Source organism: Episyrphus balteatus, chromosome 1 (assembly GCF_945859705.1).
Source record: "Episyrphus balteatus chromosome 1, idEpiBalt1.1, whole genome shotgun sequence".
NCBI lineage: Eukaryota > Metazoa > Arthropoda > Insecta > Diptera > Syrphidae > Episyrphus > Episyrphus balteatus.
The window spans coordinates 155250702-155268726 of NC_079134.1; the positions used below are offsets into that span (position 1 = coordinate 155250702).

The window sequence follows — 18025 nt, forward strand, 5'->3', positions numbered from 1 at the left end:
GGAAACACTAAATCTAATATCGCAATTTGCATATAAAAATGAAAATAATCAAAAGTACATTTTGAATTTTCTGACATATTTGAAGACCTAGGCTAAAAAAATAAATGAGAATAAATCAGGGACAATGCCCTAACTCCAAATATGCAAAAAAATCAAAATCGAAAATTTTGTAGTTAGGGCCTTTACGAGATTATGGGCAGAATAGTTGATTGATTTTTCTGTGTTGTCAGAAGTTCTCACAGTTCACAGTAAAATTAAAGCTCAAACGAAGTTGCTTTTAACAAGAATACAATTAAATATTTTAAAAAAGGTTTTATCAATTTTGTATTACTCTTAAAGGAAGAATCTTGCCTTACAAAAACAATAGTGTATAAATTGCATTGCTGGTTTGAATTATCCAGAGAGTCGATTGAAGATGATTCTGTGGCTTCAAGTTTTTGGGATAGTGAACCGATTTTGATAATCGATTTTAAAAGAAGGGTGTCAATATAATCCGTGCACGTTATTTATAAACCCTTTTACCAATGTTAAAAATGCATTAGGCTTTCTTTATGTTGGTGCGGGGACATACATTTTATTCCATTCTAAAAAAAAAGTGTTCGAATTTGCAAAATCGGATCTATGAAAATTGAACTCTTCCAACAGTGCGAGTAGGAAGTGCGGTTGAAATTTACTTTTTTTTACGTTATCACTATAGATAGAGTTTTGAAAATTGTACACACGCATTATCCGTTTCTCTAACCGTTATTTGAGTCATTATGTTTGAAAGTGGTATAAGTCCATTAAAAAAACATTCAGTTGAATTTTAAACTAACCGCAATTTAACGGTATTTCTTTTCCAAATAAAAAAATACAGTCAGTAGATGGGTTAGTTACTCCATTTTTTTATTTGTATTTTATTGAATAAATTGATATTTTTTTGAAAATAATGCAAAATGTGACTTATATCACTTTCAAATATAACGACTCATATAACCAGCAATATAATGTAATCGCGTGTAAATTTTTACAAAGTGCATACAATATTTTTTGGAGGTATTTGTTCAGTTCATTAGGCAAAAATTTATTTTTGATTTAAATCAATTTTTACGAATCGCAAAATATTATTTTAGATAAGAAGGGGTTTGTGCATGTCTTTTTCATACATGCAGTGTTGCTACCTGTGTAATCAATTTGATGAAAACAAAGTGTACTTGGAACAACGAATAAAGCTCTGCTTAATTCATAAGCAGGGTTTTAAGAATATACATAAATTCAAAGAAAATACCTAATTATTCATTTGGAATTACAAAAAAAATTGCAAAATTTCAATGCAAACCAAACATTTTCTGCATTAAAAAAATGTCAAAATAATATTTTTTCATAATATTCGTCGATTTTCTTACAATTTTGACTATTTGTCCTCGCATAAGCTTTAATATTATTATAGTTGAAATATGGAAAATATTTTTGTTTTGGGGACTCAGATATGTATGTTTTTGAAATCATTTTTCATAGGACCAAAATATTAACGGTAACTACCATAAACTTATTTTGGAAAAAGTTAACTTCTCAAAAACGGCTGAATAATTTATGAAAATGTAAAAAAAATGTAAAATTTTAAGCAAGCATATCTTTATTTTTTGAAAATCGTCATTAACGGTGCTTGCTACAGAACGGTTTTTTCTCAGGATTTCTCCCAAGGTAGTAAATTAATTTAATACCTTGATGCAAGTTAAATAGATTTACTAACAATTTCAGTAGTCGTAAAAAAAAAAAACAAGTTTTATTTTATTGAATTATTTCTAAACTTTTATTATTATGAGTACGTAATCGACTTATCTCCTACAAACATTTACAAAACTCTTAAAAAATACATTAGATGTTTTTCTTTTTTTTAACACAAGACATTTTTTTAGTTTGTTTCTTTTGTTTTTACATCAATAACATTAAAATTAGAAAGCAAACAAAAAATAAAATTAAAATAAAATCTTAATCAATGAAATTAAATAATTAAAATTATTATTAATAAATTTTAATTTAAAAAAAAATGAACAAATTAAGGTTTTTGGCAGTTTATGTTTCCACATGAACGCATTTTGATGTTTAATAAATTTTAGTTTTTTTTTTAAATAAAATAATAAAATAGTTAATTAATAAAATAACATTTATCATCACAATGAAAAATTAAAAAAAAAAATTAAATTTATTTTAAAAGAAGTGAATACATGTTAAAAATTAATTACCTACATTATTGAACAAAGAAAAAGAAAACAATATTAATACATTTTTTAACTTTTATCTATAAGTGCTTTTATACTCTTAGTTTTTTTTTTGTTTTTAAATAAACAACTAAATGAGTTGGGTATAGGGTTACAATTCGATTCTTTTTGTGTTGAATTTTTGTTTTTTTTTTTTTTTCAAAAGTTGACTTATAAATTATTACTTAGGTAATACTCGTCCTTATAATAAAAATCACTTAAGTAGATTTTTCGTTTTATATTATTTATATAATAACTTAAATAAGAAACCTACGGATATAGGTGTGTGTCACTTGTGGGAGTTTTTTTTTTTTAAAGGCAGATATTTTATATTAACTTAGGGTAGATTTTTTTTCACTTTATAATGATTGAATACATTTGGCCATGAAGCTAAAACATATTCCTCAATACCACATTCATTACTACCACGAAGGATACGGAAGTATCCATGCTCACCCCACCATGGACCCCAAGAATTGGCAGCAATCTAATATGAAAAAAAGATCAAAGGATACACGATGTGAATATGAAGTTTTTATAAAGTCAAAATTAATCTTTAACCTACCCAATATTTGTCTCCATATCGTTCTTCACCCCAACCAACAAGTTTCACTGAATGGAATCCACGTTCACCACCTCGAGTGGCTGCTGATTTTCGATAGACACCACCCGAATATGAGAAGAAATCTCTGTAGACAAACATTGTGGCCTGAACTGGACCGGAATTCATAATTTCAACCATTATATCGGTTTCATTGTTTATCGAATAAGCTGGAGCAACTGTGTAGAATTCATCACGTTCTGAGTAGAATGATGGACGACAACCGGCAGCACGAAGAGATTTGTTGTGACGAATTTTGCAGGCAGTTCTTTCGGCAGTGTATGGGTAGCAGCTTTCTTCAACAACACTAAAATGGAAGAAAATAAATACACATAGTTTTATAAGCTGAAAGTTCAGATGAAATTGATTAAAAATGACACGGAAAACTCTGAGGAAAAAAATTAGGAATTCTTATGTTTCCGGCAGATATTCGGTAGAAAAATATTTGGTCGAAAAATTCTAGAACTGTCCTCTAAATCCGACGAGTGAGACATTAAAAGAAAGATCTCTTCAGGATCTATAAAAACATGAAAACCAAAAGTTTCTTAGATGTCTGGTTGCTGAGTTATTTGCAACTAAACATGCTTTTTTCATACATTGGGAAGCAAATCGAAGGTATCGTGGGATCCAAGTCTCCGAAAAAGTTTTGGTTTGAAGATATGAGTTTATAGTGATTTTAGGTACAAAAATTAGATATCTAGTTTTTTTAGATTTTCGAAAAAATTCTAGGTTAACCCCTTGCCGAAAAAAATGCATTTTAAAAAAATTTCTCAAAATCAATCGAGTGAGACGTCATTATAAAAGCCGTTTTAAGCTCTAAAAATACATGAAAGTCAAAAGTTTCCTTGAGGTCTGGTTGCTGGGATATTTGCAACCAAACATATTTGTTTCTTACAATCAGACCCAAATATCTTAAATCCAAGTCTCTGAAATAGTTTTGATTTGAAGATATGATTTCATAGTGAACAGGCCTTTGCATTTAAGTATAAAAATTACATATCTATTTTTTTTTTTAAGATTTTCGAAAAAAAATCTAAGGTTAACCCCTTGTCTAAAAAAATGCATTTTGAAAAATTTTCTCCAAATCTATCAAGTGGAACATCAGAAGAAAGGTCTCTTTAAGCTCTTTAAAACATGAAAACTAAAAGTGTCTTTGTGGTCTGGTTGCTGAGTTATTTGCAACCAAACATGTTTTTATTCAGAAACAGGTACAGGCAGAAAAATAATGGACCCACCGAAAAGTTTTTTCGGTTGGTTAAAAAAAATGTGTTAAAAAAAAAACGTAGTCTGGGTTAAAAACTACGCAGTTCTCGTTGCTAAACTCAATGAAGTCGCCTCGGTCAATTTAAATTGTTTAAAATTATCAATTTAGAAGGTTATTTTAACCGATCAAATTGTTTACATATATTGATCTAGAAACTCGGTTAAAATTTGAGATTCAAGTTAAATTTAACCGAGAAAATGGGTAAGATTAAACAATTTTGAATAACCGAGTCGACTCGTGTAGTTTTAACCGGGGTTAGTTTGCAGGTGCTATATTTAACAATCTTCTCTGTTAATTTTACACCTTTACCTTTTTTTTAACAGATCATTTTTCTCCTAGTATCTTAGAACCAAGTCTCCGTTCATTGTTATTCATTGTTAACCACCCTATATGCATTAAGGTGCAAATCAATTTTTTATAGATTTTCGAAAAAATGGAGGTAATTTTTGTTAGTTATTATTTTTGCAGAAACTTAGACCGTGTGTGAATTGCGTTAAAAAGTTAAATCCGTGTTAAATTTTTGACACTATTGAGGTTAATATTTAACGCAATTCACACACGGCCTTAGGACAACTTATAGGGTTGCCATAGTCATCAAATCATATGTATATATTTAATTTCAGTTAAAACAAATTTAAATTTTTACTTGCGATATAGGTACTATAGGGCAAGTTTAGGATTCGTAAAAAAAATCGAACTCGAGATAACAATTTTACATGACATTACGATGATGGAGAATGCCAAAAAAGTGGGTCCGGCAATTCTGTCTGTCTGTCTGTCTGTCTCTATCTGGAGCTGCAGGCTAAACGAGTGAAGTGATTTTCTTCAAACTTGTTAGTAAGCAGTTTTTGGTGATTCCCTAGAGGGGAAATTGAAATTTTTTTTTTATGACCAAAACTAACGGTACCTGCCATATAACGGAAATAAAAGAGTTAATTTTTTTCAAAAACGGCTCTAACGATTTTGATTAAAATTTTTGTGTGTAGTACTACACATAAGAGCCAACTTTTTAAATAAAAAAAATATTTTTTGTACCGTTATTAACGGTACCTGTCATAGAACGGTTTTTTTCGTTTCTGAATATCTCGTACAACATTAACCCAATTTAAATGAAAATTTTTATACAAAAGTGTGTAAGTAAAGATAATATTAAACTTTTAGAAAATTTTCAAAAAACGCATTTTTGGTTTTTTAAAAAATATTTCAAATTTTTTTTTTGAAAAATCAATTTTTTGAAAAAGGATCAATGAAAAATTTTGAAATTTAGTTTTTATGTGTAAATTAATTATTTCTTCAAAATGGCATACATACTTTTTTTTTGAAAAATGTTAAAAAATTTTTATATATAAAAAATTATTTTTTTAAAAAACGGCTCCTACAATTTTCGAAAATTTTTTTCTAAAAATACCTTTTTATACAAGAAATAAAATGGCATATTTGTTTTTTTTTTTTAAGATAATTTAAAACGGAGTTTAATTAATTATAAAAACAGATTTAATTTTTTTATACTATGAAATTTCGTTGGTCGCGGATTTTGCTTTTAACTAAAAAAGTCAAAAATTTAGAAAAAGTGCTAATTTTTGAATAGGTACATTTAAGTTGTTTCTTGACAAAAAAAATTAAAAATTGCATATTATCAAAGGATTTTACCTCTACTTTATTTCATTAGTACAAAGTTTGGACGTCCCGGCTACATACACAAAATGCCCCTTGATTTAGTAAAAAAAAATAAAATTGTCAATTTTTTAACTTTTTTTTTCTTTGATTTTAGGTTAGAATATTAGTCAAAAATAATTTTTAAAATTTTTTAACCATCTTAACTTGACAGAAAATTTAATTTGCAAAAAGTGTCTTTGAACCATTTCAAAGTCAGGCTTGATTTTCGAGTTAAATCAAAAAAACTGAAAACCGACCAGTGTTGCCGTTTTCTCAGAAATGCATCAATGGACTTAGTAGCACTTTTGGCTGGAGTATTCTTGTATGCCAAGGAATCATAATCGCCAATAAAAACTCTTGAACGAATTTGTTCCATCCAAAAGGGTCTATTCAATAGACTAAAAATATCAAATTTTAAATTTCTTGAATAAAAAGCTTTAACATTATAGTTACTTTAAGCATAAGAGCAAGTACGTGCGACCCCAGTCGTGCAATTTATTTAAATTCGTATTCATATATGTAATTCTTGCAAATATTAAGAAGGTACACAAATGCCAGAGGCACTAATGAGTACGACAGTGTTGCCGCTTAGATTGGATTATTAAGACGAATACGAAAACTAATAAACGGAATGCTCATATTATTTAAAGTTTTAAGTTTTTAACATACCCTTGTTTGTGCAAGTATCTCCAGGCAGCATCCAAATGACCTCCATCACAACCGCGTTGCCGTCTGGTACAAGATAGAATATTTTGTGGCGATAGATTAACGACTTCCTTGCCCTGAGATTGAATAGCATAACGATCAGATGCAACAGAAGTTGTCGAAATAACCCAAGATGAACCGCACCATCCTTAAACAGAAAAATGGATTTATTAAACGTTTCAAAAAGGTCCTTAAGAAAAGTTTATTACCTTGATCTGGTACATCAGAAATATAACTCGACCACTTATCAACCGAATTGAAAGATCTTGGCAAATTCACATGTGGACTTGATAATCTAGACATAGCCTTTACTCTAAATGTTGGTTCCATTGTACCTAAAATTGGATATATTATTTAATTTTAATTCATAATTTATTAAAGTTTTATGCAAGTATTTTACCTAAACGCAATGTCAATCCTTCCTTGTATTTCCTTCCCCAAAATTCATCATATTTTCTCGCTGACCAACCAAGATCTGAGATTGAATTAACATTATAAATGAGATCATCATCTGTCAGACAGAGATCCTGTTCACAAACAACACGTCCATCTAATTGACATTTGCATACGTTGCAGTTATCCTTGACCGTTGTCAATGGTTTCATGCTACGTTTGTTATGAATGCATTGTATTATTGGATGAGCAACTGGTTCGTTTAGACAAAATGGTCTGTAATCGGGACAGCAATCACCGGGATTCCAATTACAAAATTGATCACAGTAACAAAGTGTATCTGAAAGAAATAAGCAAGGATTTAATAAAAAAATGCAAATGATCAATTTAGCACCAATTGAAGCTTCTAGGACATGTGTCACAATTTTGTACACAGTTGTTGACCTTTTTTTTTATTATACCCCGAAGAATTTTGATATTCCTTGTAACAAATATCAACAAATATCTTTACAAATATTTTACTCGATTTCAAATAAAAAGATTATTTTATTCGTATATACTCACTTGCAATTGGAACTGAGCAATTATCTTGTCTGTTATTGCAACAACTATTTTGTCGCTCACAATACTGTCCAGGGAAGTCTGCTCGCAAATCTTCTCTATAATCATTTGCAGCTATCACAGCGATCAGAATGGCCGCCACAAGAATTTGTGACGGTATATGCTGCAATCTGAGATTCATTTTGCTCAACTTAAAAATTATATTAAGTTAACTGAAAATAAAAATTCAAAAAAAAAAAAAAATCAGTTGTTAGCTTAAATAATGAAGAATTATGAATTGAAGGTCCTCAAATAAAACTTGGAAACTGATCAAGTTAACTCCAAATAGCACTACTGAAAAAAACAAGAGATTGGGTTTAATTCGGTTCTTCAAGAGTGTGATTGCTTTACAAAGTTTTTACAACACAAAAAGTGTCTGAATAGGTGGTTGCTTAAAATTTTAAATAGTAAAATCCACTAAATTAATGAATAGATTTTTGAATTTTTATACAAAATTTGTTTGCTAGTTTGCATACACAAAAATTATGTACCTACATATTCAATGTTTCTAAAAATTTCATAAAATAGTATTATGGTAGGAAAAATATTTAAGACGTACATACTAATTAATTAATTTCACATCTTCAAAATCACATGCTTGCCGACTGAGTAAAAAATAAAAAAAAAAAAAAACACGTATACGCCCGAGTGATTTTTTTTTTTTCAAAAGTGGATAAGGATTTTGGCTTATTCTCTAGAATTGAAATTGAATTGTTTTTAAATAAAAAAAAAATATTTTTTGAGTCGTTTTATTAACGCTACATACCACAGAACCGTTATCTCGATTTCTAAGTTTCTTGTTACCAATCGACTTCAAAAAAACAAAATTAGTGAAGTAGACTTACGGTAAATTTGAGAAAAGTTTTCAGAAAAATGATTTTTGAACTTTTGAAAAAATTTGAAAAATCATGCTTTTCGAAAACCGACTGCAGGCATTTTTTTGAAACTTTATTTTTATTTTCCAATGTATGTATTTTCTTTTGAATGGCATACGAAATTGTTTTTTTTTTTTTTATTTTTAAAAATTGTATTTATAAAAAACTTTTTAATATTTGCCACGACTCTAAAGATTTTGAAATTTAAGAAATTAAATAGCATACTTCGTTTTGAGATCAAAACTAGTTAAAAAGATGTTTTTGTAATTTTAAGAAAGAGTTTTATTTTTTTTACATTTCTTGTAAAGTTATCTTATTAAATTTAATTTATTCCTTTATGAATGATTAATAGAAAAGTCTTAATATTTTTAGCAATCAAAAAAACAAGTACGTGCAGTTGTGCAATTTATTTAATTTTGTTTTCCAAATGGCAATTTGATCTTATCCTTCTGTAAGGAGTAGAAGTTTTATGCATCTTCTTTAACTTAAAACGATTGCTATATGTTAAAAACGTGAAAATTATTATAATTGTGAAATTCTAAAGGTTTGAAACTTCTTGTGCTTAGAATATCCTTAAACAAGTAGCATACCCCTTTATAATCCACCTATTTTATTAGTTAATAATAAAGACAAGAAGATGAAAAAAACCTTGTGTGTCCTACTTCTGACATTTTTTTTTATTATTATTTTAATCAAAAAACAATCAAAAATTATTTCATAACTAAAAGGCAAATTCATTTATTATTCAACTTATTTCAGACGTCATATTATGATTTTGTTTATTTATTTTACCCAAGAATTTAAATATTTTTCCCGATAAGATTTAAAAGAAATTTTTTTTTTTTAATAAAATTTGAAAATCTTATCAAAAAGTGACAAAATATATGTACAAATAAATATGCCTATTTTATTTATTATTTTCAATCAAAAAAAAAAGAAAAAATTATAATGTTTAGTTAATTGTTTTATTTTATTTATAATTTGCATATTATTATCACACTTTCAATTATTTTAATTAATTTTAAACCTTTTTAACAAAATGATGTCATTTGCTTTAAATTTATTGAACACTCTGAAAGTCTGAAAGAATTTGAATGAAATGCGCAAAATGACAATGTCAATGTCAAAAACAAGTTAGGTTTATCATTTTGCCATCACTATTAAATTAATTTAAATTCAGTATATTTTTAATCAACACCTTTTGTTCTAATCTAGTTCTATAAAAAAAGAAATATACGTTTATTGGACTGTGCAGAGACTTAGTGACAGTAATACATTGATTTTTTGTATTCGTTAAAATGTCCCAGGTGGTTAATTGGATATTTTTTTATACCCCAAATAGACAGGATATCTTATTTTTATGGATCCACTATTCGAATTTTTGGTTGGTAGACAGATGTTAGCCGATAACAATTAAAAACAAATTAACAGTCAAAATAAGAATTGCAGTTTAGTTTTTTTTTTTCTTCTTAAAAAATATTACTGAGTGACTTTTCTAAATGACTCATGTTAACCCGTTATAGTTCACATTCACTATTGGACTTTAATTAGTGTTGCCGTCTTTATAAATAATAATTAAATTGCAAAAAACTTGGTAGAGTTTTTGAATTCTGGCTACAAAACTGACTTGATTCTGAAAAAACGTAGGTACCTTTAAAAAACAATGTTTGCTTACAATCATACAAAATTAATATAGTAAACTCTGAAACTAAAAAAGAAGTTCTAAATTTTCGTTTTGAGTAATTTACAATCAAAAAGCCAAAGATTTGTCTCACTATTGTTTGAACTATCAACTAATTTTAAATTCAAATAGCTAACAATTTGCCAGTTCACGAACTTATTTATCAACTTTTGAACAAATAAACGAAGTTTTGTTTTGTATATTTTGTCTGGCTCCATTTATTTATTTTTGCCATTCCAAAAATATTTTGGATTTTTCCAAAATCTGTTTTGATTGAAAAGAATTTCGAACTAAAAATAAAATGACGATATCTTGGTTTTCTATTGGTTAATAGACACTTTTTACTTTCATTTACTAGTATTTGAATAAGTTTTGGTGTTATTCAAAACAAGTAACAGCTGTTTAAATAGAATTTAGAATTTTATTGTTAATTAGCAGGTAACGTGCGTCGTCGGGTTTTAACCACTACAATTAGATGACAGCTGTTTTTAATTTGCGAAATTAAGTTTTTTTTTAATATGGTTTTTATTATTTTAATCTATCTAATATTGATGTGATATTTTTATAATTAGGGAAAACACACATCTTGCACAAAATCATTAATATTATCTGTTTTTAAACACAGTAAATCATTTATTTTTTTCTCACGCAAATTCCGAATAAATTTAAGCAAATTTTAAAATAACTTTTCTTTTCAAAATTGACGTGCATTTCTTTCTTAATTTTAATTGCATCTGTTTATTACTTCTTTTCAAGAGTATCCATTTGTCTAAGACTCTTCAAGCTCAAATTAAATTTTTAAAAATTAGTGGAAAAAGACATGTTTAACTAGCCCTTTAAACAGTTTTATCTCATACGAAAAAATGTAAGATAAGAAGAAGAAAAACAAAATTCCTAATAAACGAAGAATTTTATTTGGTGGAAGTTTCCGTTTCATGTTTATGTGTTTTTGTTAACAAATATTTGCTAAAACAAAACAAAAAAAACATTAGAAGATATCTTGTTGATGTAGATAAGGTTTAACACACCTTGGTTTTTATATAAAATGACTTTGAAAAAAAAAAAAAAAACAATTGAAGGGCAAAAATGTGTTTTGATAAAAGTACAAGGAACATTTTTTTAAGTGATAGGTACAGCAAGTTTTCTCCCTAATTTTTTGGAAAACAAAGAAAATAAATTTCAGCCAAAACTATCTTTTACAAAACAAAATCTCAGCTTGAAAACCTTTTCCAACCATTATGAAAAAAAGTCAAGAACTAGCACCTTTTGGGTACCAAAGCATGATCCACAAATTGGGGTCTTACAAAATTATAAACGAATTAACTAATTCACTGTCACTTGCTCAACCACACTAAGCAGTGTGTGCAGTCTTGAAATCCTAAACTGAACAAATTTTTTGATCAGAAGGTGGTACCTGACCAATTTTCATTCATTAATTTTTAGAATGTAAGAAGCATCTCTAAACTTCTACATTTTATTTCTATTCAAGCTAGTGCTAGTTTGTTATACAAATTCTAAAACGAAATAAAATGAATAAAAATCAGGAAGAAATTATCTTACACCTGGTGTTATAAGCAGAAATACAACTTTTTGTCAACTTTATAAATATTAGACAAATTATTTTCGTAAATGACTCAAAAAACCTGTCTGTATTTTGCTTTATCACAAAATAAATTTTGTATACAAATATAAACTAAAATTTAAAATGATAATATCAAGCTAAGATTTTAAGATGATAAAAAAATATCATCATTAAACTCGAAAAAATCACTTAAATCACTTAAGAATTTCAAATTAATTTTAAACAAAAGATTTGTCGATTTTTATTTATTCCAAATTAAACAAGGTACAAATTGTTGTTAAATGTCATTCAAATAATAGATCGATACTTTAATTTCGTTAAATGTTTTCTTTAAAAAAAAAAATCAATTAATTTCATATTGGTTTATTCTTAAAGAACGTGTTTTATTTTTCTGTTTGTCAAATTGAATAAGAATATTATGTTAATGAAATAGCTCATCAAAGCTGGTTAATACAACTCTCGTGCAAAACAGCTGGAAGTTTCCTATAAATTATAGCATAAATAATTTAAAAAAAAAAATAAAGAAAAGAAATACCTGTTTAGTAAAAGAAGTATAATATACAATACTGTTAATCTTATCCAGATTGCTAAGATTATCAGATTATCACATTCCAAACATGGTTTATCATTTAAATGTTATTTTAACTAACTCGATTCGATGTCTGCCTGTGCGTCTGTTTGAATCATAATTGATTTTAAACTAATTTCTCATTAAGTTAGAAACATGAAACTTTTAACAAAGCTGAATAGCACAGAAATAAAAATGTATTTTGTTTAAAAAATTTAATATTTCAAGATTTTTTGTTTAATATCAAAAATTAACATAATCAAGGGGCACGGCAGTGCCCAGCCAAGTTCTCTTGCAACTTTGGCACTACACCCTTATTTACAGGAAACAACTTAGGCCATTTTCGACCCCCTCTAACTTCCACACCAAAGATGCCAGAAATTTCAAACTCGCTACATTTGTCGAGCTGTACAAAACCAAACTCTCCACAAAATGCCAGCTTTTAACGATGAGTAGTTTCTGAGATATAGGGCTTCCAAAATAGCGAAAACCGTAACTGACTCCCCTACTAACAATTTTGTTTCTATAATGCTTTACAGAAGCATCTGTAAAGCTTTATAGAACCAAAATTGTTTGTCGGGTCACTGACTCACTGATTCACTAACTCACTGACAGATCATCAAAATTATGGAGAACTTCTCGCTATCGTAGAATCTTGAAATTTTACACGCTGATGGGACTTGTGGTTTAGGAAAAAATTGAAAATTTGAGATTTTCAATTTAGGGGGCTTCACTGATTTTTCATCAATTATAATAGAGCACTTCTGACTATCGTAGAATCTTGAAACTTATTAGAGCTGGTAGTTTATACAAAGGAAAAAATATTAAATGTGCGAATCTTAGACAGGGGACGTGGTAACCGCCTATTTTCGCTGAATTTTCATCAAATATACACTGAGGGAAAAAATAAATTGAAGTTGAAACGTCGTTGTTTCAAAGATGAACTACTTTGATTTATGTGACTTTAAGATACGAAACCATCAAAAATTAACTTTTTTCCACGTTGATTTTAAAATGTTCATCTTCAACACAAAATCATTCCGAATAATAGTTAAATCAATGTGGTTTTCATTGGTTTTACGTTGTTTTATGGTGGCTTTTCCCTCAGTGTAGAGATTTTAAATTCTACAGCAAAACCTTGCAAAAAGTAGTAAAATCACAACAAAAACATTACTGTTAAAAATTATGCTGACACACAAAGTATTGACATGTAAAAGTGTACCAAGTTCTAAAGTTTGGTTTCAAATTTGTATCAGTAAAATTTTGATTGTTTACTTGGCAATTTTTGAAATAGCTTTAAAAATCGGCAATTTAAAGACAAATTGTCACGAGAACTAAATCAAAATTTTATTGATTACAAATTTGAAAATACAAGGAAATCACCTAAAAGCCTATGGGACATAGGTCGAGTTTATAAATGCAGGACTGTGTTGAAAAATGTATCTAACTTATTGGAACTATTTGTCTTTGTTTCTAAGCGAGCACTAAATTAGTCAAAATTCACTCGTAATTATAACAATATTATCAATTCTTTTTTGCAGCACTGCTGTAGTCCTGAATTTATGAACTCGCCCATACTCTTTATCATGGCAAAATTAATATTGAAATTTCATGTCTGATTGTTATCTTGAGTTGTCCAATAGTACAAATTTGAATAAATAAAAATGTAAACTGGATCGCACGTACTTGCTCTTGCAGTTTAGTTTACTTGTGGATTTTAAGAGCTGCCTTTATATAAATTTTAAACAATTTTGTTAATTGGGGAAGAGCCGACATTTAGGCCAAATTTTTGTTAAATGAAAATAAAAAAAAATTGATTTGACTTTTTGGGGGAAAAAAATGCCGTTTTATTGCTTTAAATTTTACGTCTGCAAAGTTTTGTCAAAATTGTTAGAGCCGTTTTCGAGTTATTTACAAAATTTACAATTATTAACCCTCTGTAGGCACACCTCTTTTTTGCGAATTTAGTTTATACTTTTTCATGTCCCTAGAACTTTTTTCGGTCTCACTATTTTAAAGAGAATCATTTATAAAATTGATGTAGAATTTTCCGAGGAATTCGAATATTGGATTCACAATTCCAAAAAAAGGTATTTTCACCCTTCTAAAGACACTTTTTTGTGAACACCTTTTATTTTTGTCCTGCCAAATTCGCAACCGTGTGCCGACAGAGGTTTAAAATTTAATTGATTTTTTATTATTTTCCACCTTTTTCTCCGCTTATAGACTCTAACTCAGTCTATCAACAGATAGACAAACAGAATAAATAGACGAACAGACCGACCCGAACGAAAACCTGTATAACGAAACTACTTTTTAGGAGGATTTTTTTAAATACAAACTTAAAGGCATTTTTAAAATACTTTTTTTTTTGCCAAATAAAAAAACTAATATTATTACAACAAAAAGCACGCTTTAAAAAAAATAAAAGTTAGTAAAAACTTGCTTTAATTTGGTTTAAAAAAAATTGTTCGAGTCGTTGTAAGAGATAGGTACATTTTGTTTAAATAAATAATAGCCAGTCCCCTAGATTGTACCAATACAGGTTATTTTTGCAAATATATAGTATTTCCTTTGTAATTAATTTAAATTAAATACCTATGTAAAAAAAAAAACAAAAAAACATCAAAAGTCACCTAAAACAGATGTACAGGAAGTATAAATATATCATTGTACATAAGCTTGCACATTTGTATGTAACATCTGCTTTTATTCAATTTGATATTTTATAAACACTTGTTTTATTAGACACATGTAATTTATTTATAAAACAAAAAAATCTATAACGTGACATTTTTCTGTGTTAAAATAGTCCTAGCATCGGAAGCTTAGACTCTGTCCATCTAAAAAGTGTATTTAACATACGAAAAATTAAATAAAATTTGAAGCCCTTTAGTTAATGTTAGGTTGATCCAATCCAATCTCAATAGTTTAAGTATTTACCTTTTTTCGAAACGTCGTCAATGTACAACAATTTTTTTTTGAAAACACGTAAATGTATTGAAAAAATTAGCATTCACTCTTGAATTCAAGCAGTAAAATGTCCTTGTTTTTGAAGACGAAAAAATAAGTGCATAAATGCGGTCGACTTAAGAGTGATGGATAAATAAAAAAACAATTTTAACATTAAAAAATATTCCAAAATATTTTTGTATAAAAAAAAAAAAAAACATGATTCTGAAAATTTTTAATTTTGTATTTCCAGAATAAATATTCTGTTAATAGGTATTCCTTTACAGACCCCGAAAATATTTTAAAACATAAAATCATTTTATCGCGATCAAAAAATTCTTTCAAATATTTTCAAATCCACTAATTTCTAAAAACTCAGGTAAGTAAATTACAAAAAAAAAAAATATAATAATATCTTGTCATAAAAATTTTTTTTTAAGGTATCTATAAAACTTCATTTGTCACACTTACATTATTTATTAAATATTAATCGAGATAAAGAATGTGATAACTTCAGCAAAAGCAAAAAATATCACAAACAGTAAATTGATTCGAAAAATTTGAATTTGAACTTCGGTTCGGTTTCACTGTATCATCAATTTATTTTTTTTTTTATATCACTAAGTTTTCGGCTTGCGACAGTTGTTTAATTTCTTCTGCCAACTTAAAATGTTTCACGATTTAAATAACTTAAGGATATAAAAACCACAAAAAAATAGTTTCGATTTATTTAAAAAAATTATTTTTTATCAATTTTTCACAGCCGAAAAAAATTCGAAGCATTCAAAATTTTATTTAAAAATGCAATTATTTTCTTTTTTCCTCAATGAACTATGAAGTTCAAAAAATTTCTTTACTAACAGACTACGAAGATCTTTTTATAATCAAAGACAACGTATTTCACATTTTCTACATTCAACGCTGAATGTTTGGCACACAACCCGTTAAGTTCACTTCAAGATTGAAACTGAATTTTCAAAAACAATTTGTAACACACGAAAGCCCCAAGTGCGAGCCCCAACTTGATACAAGTGCCTAGTATACCAGCTACCTTAATAACAATTTTGCAGATAAATTCGCATTTATCAAGAAGAAAAAGATACAATTTAATTTTATATATACAAAAAGAATCTAAAGAGCAGACATTCTAAGAACTTTTGAACTTTTTTTTTGTTGGTTTCTGCTTAACTGATCGCCGCGCGCTCGCAAAAGGGTGCTCTGCTAATAATAACTTCTGCACAACTTTGCTTATATCTATGTTGTGTATTATGCGTGAAACTCAGACCCAGCAGATACACCATCAACGACCGTCTGTTCAAGAGGTTAGCGGTTTTTTCTTTTGTTTTGCAGCTGGTGGGTGGTTGGGGATACTAGAAACTTTACTTCGACATACCGTTGTTTTTTGCCCCAAATAAGTAAGTTTCTCTCTTAGACTCTCTTCGATAAGAGAGAATCAAATCTGCAAAAAATTTACTAACCCACTTGTTGAAGAAAGCTTTATACAAACTTCTCTCGCTCTCTGTGAGCTTTTTGCAGAATTTAACAAAGCTGAATCATCCAACGGATACGCGTCGATCGCGATCGTGCCGGTCAGCTAGTCAGAATAGAATTTGTTCACCTTTTAGATTTTTTGAATTGTATACAATAGGTGTATTGGTTCTATCTTTTTTTTTTACGTCATTTTTGTACTGTCTGAGGGTAGAAAAAGTAGGTTGGCGCCAAAGGGGTGGAATATTTTGAATTTGTTAATTTCTTTAGTTAGTGTTGTGATGGTTTTTCCCCCTAAAACAAAGGAAAGATTTGAATATTTTCATTTATGAAATCACTTTGGAGATATTTTTGCATACGTTTGTTGTAGGTAAAGTATCTTTAAGATTCTTTTTTGTGTTTTGTTTATTTTTTTTTTGTATTTTTCTTGTTTTCAAGAGCGATCGATAAGTTTGGCGGATATTGTTTTGTAGTTGATAAATAATCCTATAAATTCTTTTAGTTTAAAATAATATTGTGCTTGAATCGAATTATATGACGGAAGAATATTTGAAAGAAAAGAAAAAAAAAAAAAATTATAGAATCGATTTGAATTGCTCATCGATCATTTTTATTGAATGGATATAGGATTGACGTAGTTAAGTTTTTTTTTTTTTTTTTGTAGACAAAATCAGATGTTATTACATTTCAGTTTTGATATTTTGATTAGGTTATTGAGCTATGTTACTTTAAGTTTTTGGATGTTTTTTTTTTTACATGTCAAAATAATGTCAAGTCACAAAGATTATAATTTTATACCTAGTGTTTATCGATCCATGATTTTACTTAAATTTTTGTCCAAGAGTGGCATTGAGACGTTTTTCCGATGAATACTTTAAAGCGTAGGTACGTGTTTTTTTTAACGTTGGTCGCGACGGTAATTAAAAATAATTTTACCTGTAAAAAATTTTGTTTAAATTTCATTAATTAAATGATGTAAAAAATTGCTTCCATCGGTAATGCGGTTTAGAAATAATTTTCTCATGACTAAAAAAAAATTATTTTAACACAAAGACAACACCTACATATGTACATTTAACCCTTTCGGACCCAGCGTTACTCTCACGTAACATTTTTTTAAAAATTCGTAAAAAATATTAAATTAAACAATTTTTTAGGTTACGATGGCTTAATTGAAAGATAATAATGCCTAGTTACTGGATTATTACAAAAAGTTAGTCAAATATCATACCTTTAATTTTTTTTTATCGAGACTGAAATTCAGATATTTTTTTTTTTTGCAAAAAAATTTTTTTTATATATGGTCATAATTTTGAAAAAAGAGAATATAAAAAATGTTAATGCAGAAAGTGTTTTGTTTTTTGCTTAGAAGAAGTAGCATACATTATAGTTTCATAAAAAGTTATTTTCTCAGTTCTCC

General features: G+C 28.0%; 1 protein-coding gene across 2 annotated transcripts; it reads right to left on the reverse strand.

Annotated features, from left to right (window-relative positions):
• Positions 1–2201: 2201 nt before the first annotated feature.
• LOC129917796 (tubulointerstitial nephritis antigen-like) lies at positions 2202–15733 on the reverse strand. Of its 2 annotated transcripts, XM_055997971.1 has the most exons (7): positions 15589–15733; positions 7424–7632; positions 6867–7199; positions 6676–6801; positions 6431–6614; positions 2806–3148; positions 2203–2727 (listed from the first exon to the last, which is right to left on the reverse strand). In XM_055997971.1, exons 2-7 carry the CDS (start codon positions 7599–7601, stop codon positions 2578–2580), a joined length of 1314 nt encoding a protein of 437 aa, XP_055853946.1. In that variant the 5' UTR covers positions 7602–7632; positions 15589–15733; the 3' UTR covers positions 2203–2577. The 2 variants fall into 2 exon arrangements, with proteins under 2 accessions (XP_055853954.1, XP_055853946.1); XM_055997979.1 differs by lacking the exon at positions 15589–15733 and having other exon boundaries at positions 2202–2727.
• Between the last annotated feature and the right edge of the window lie 2292 nt (positions 15734–18025).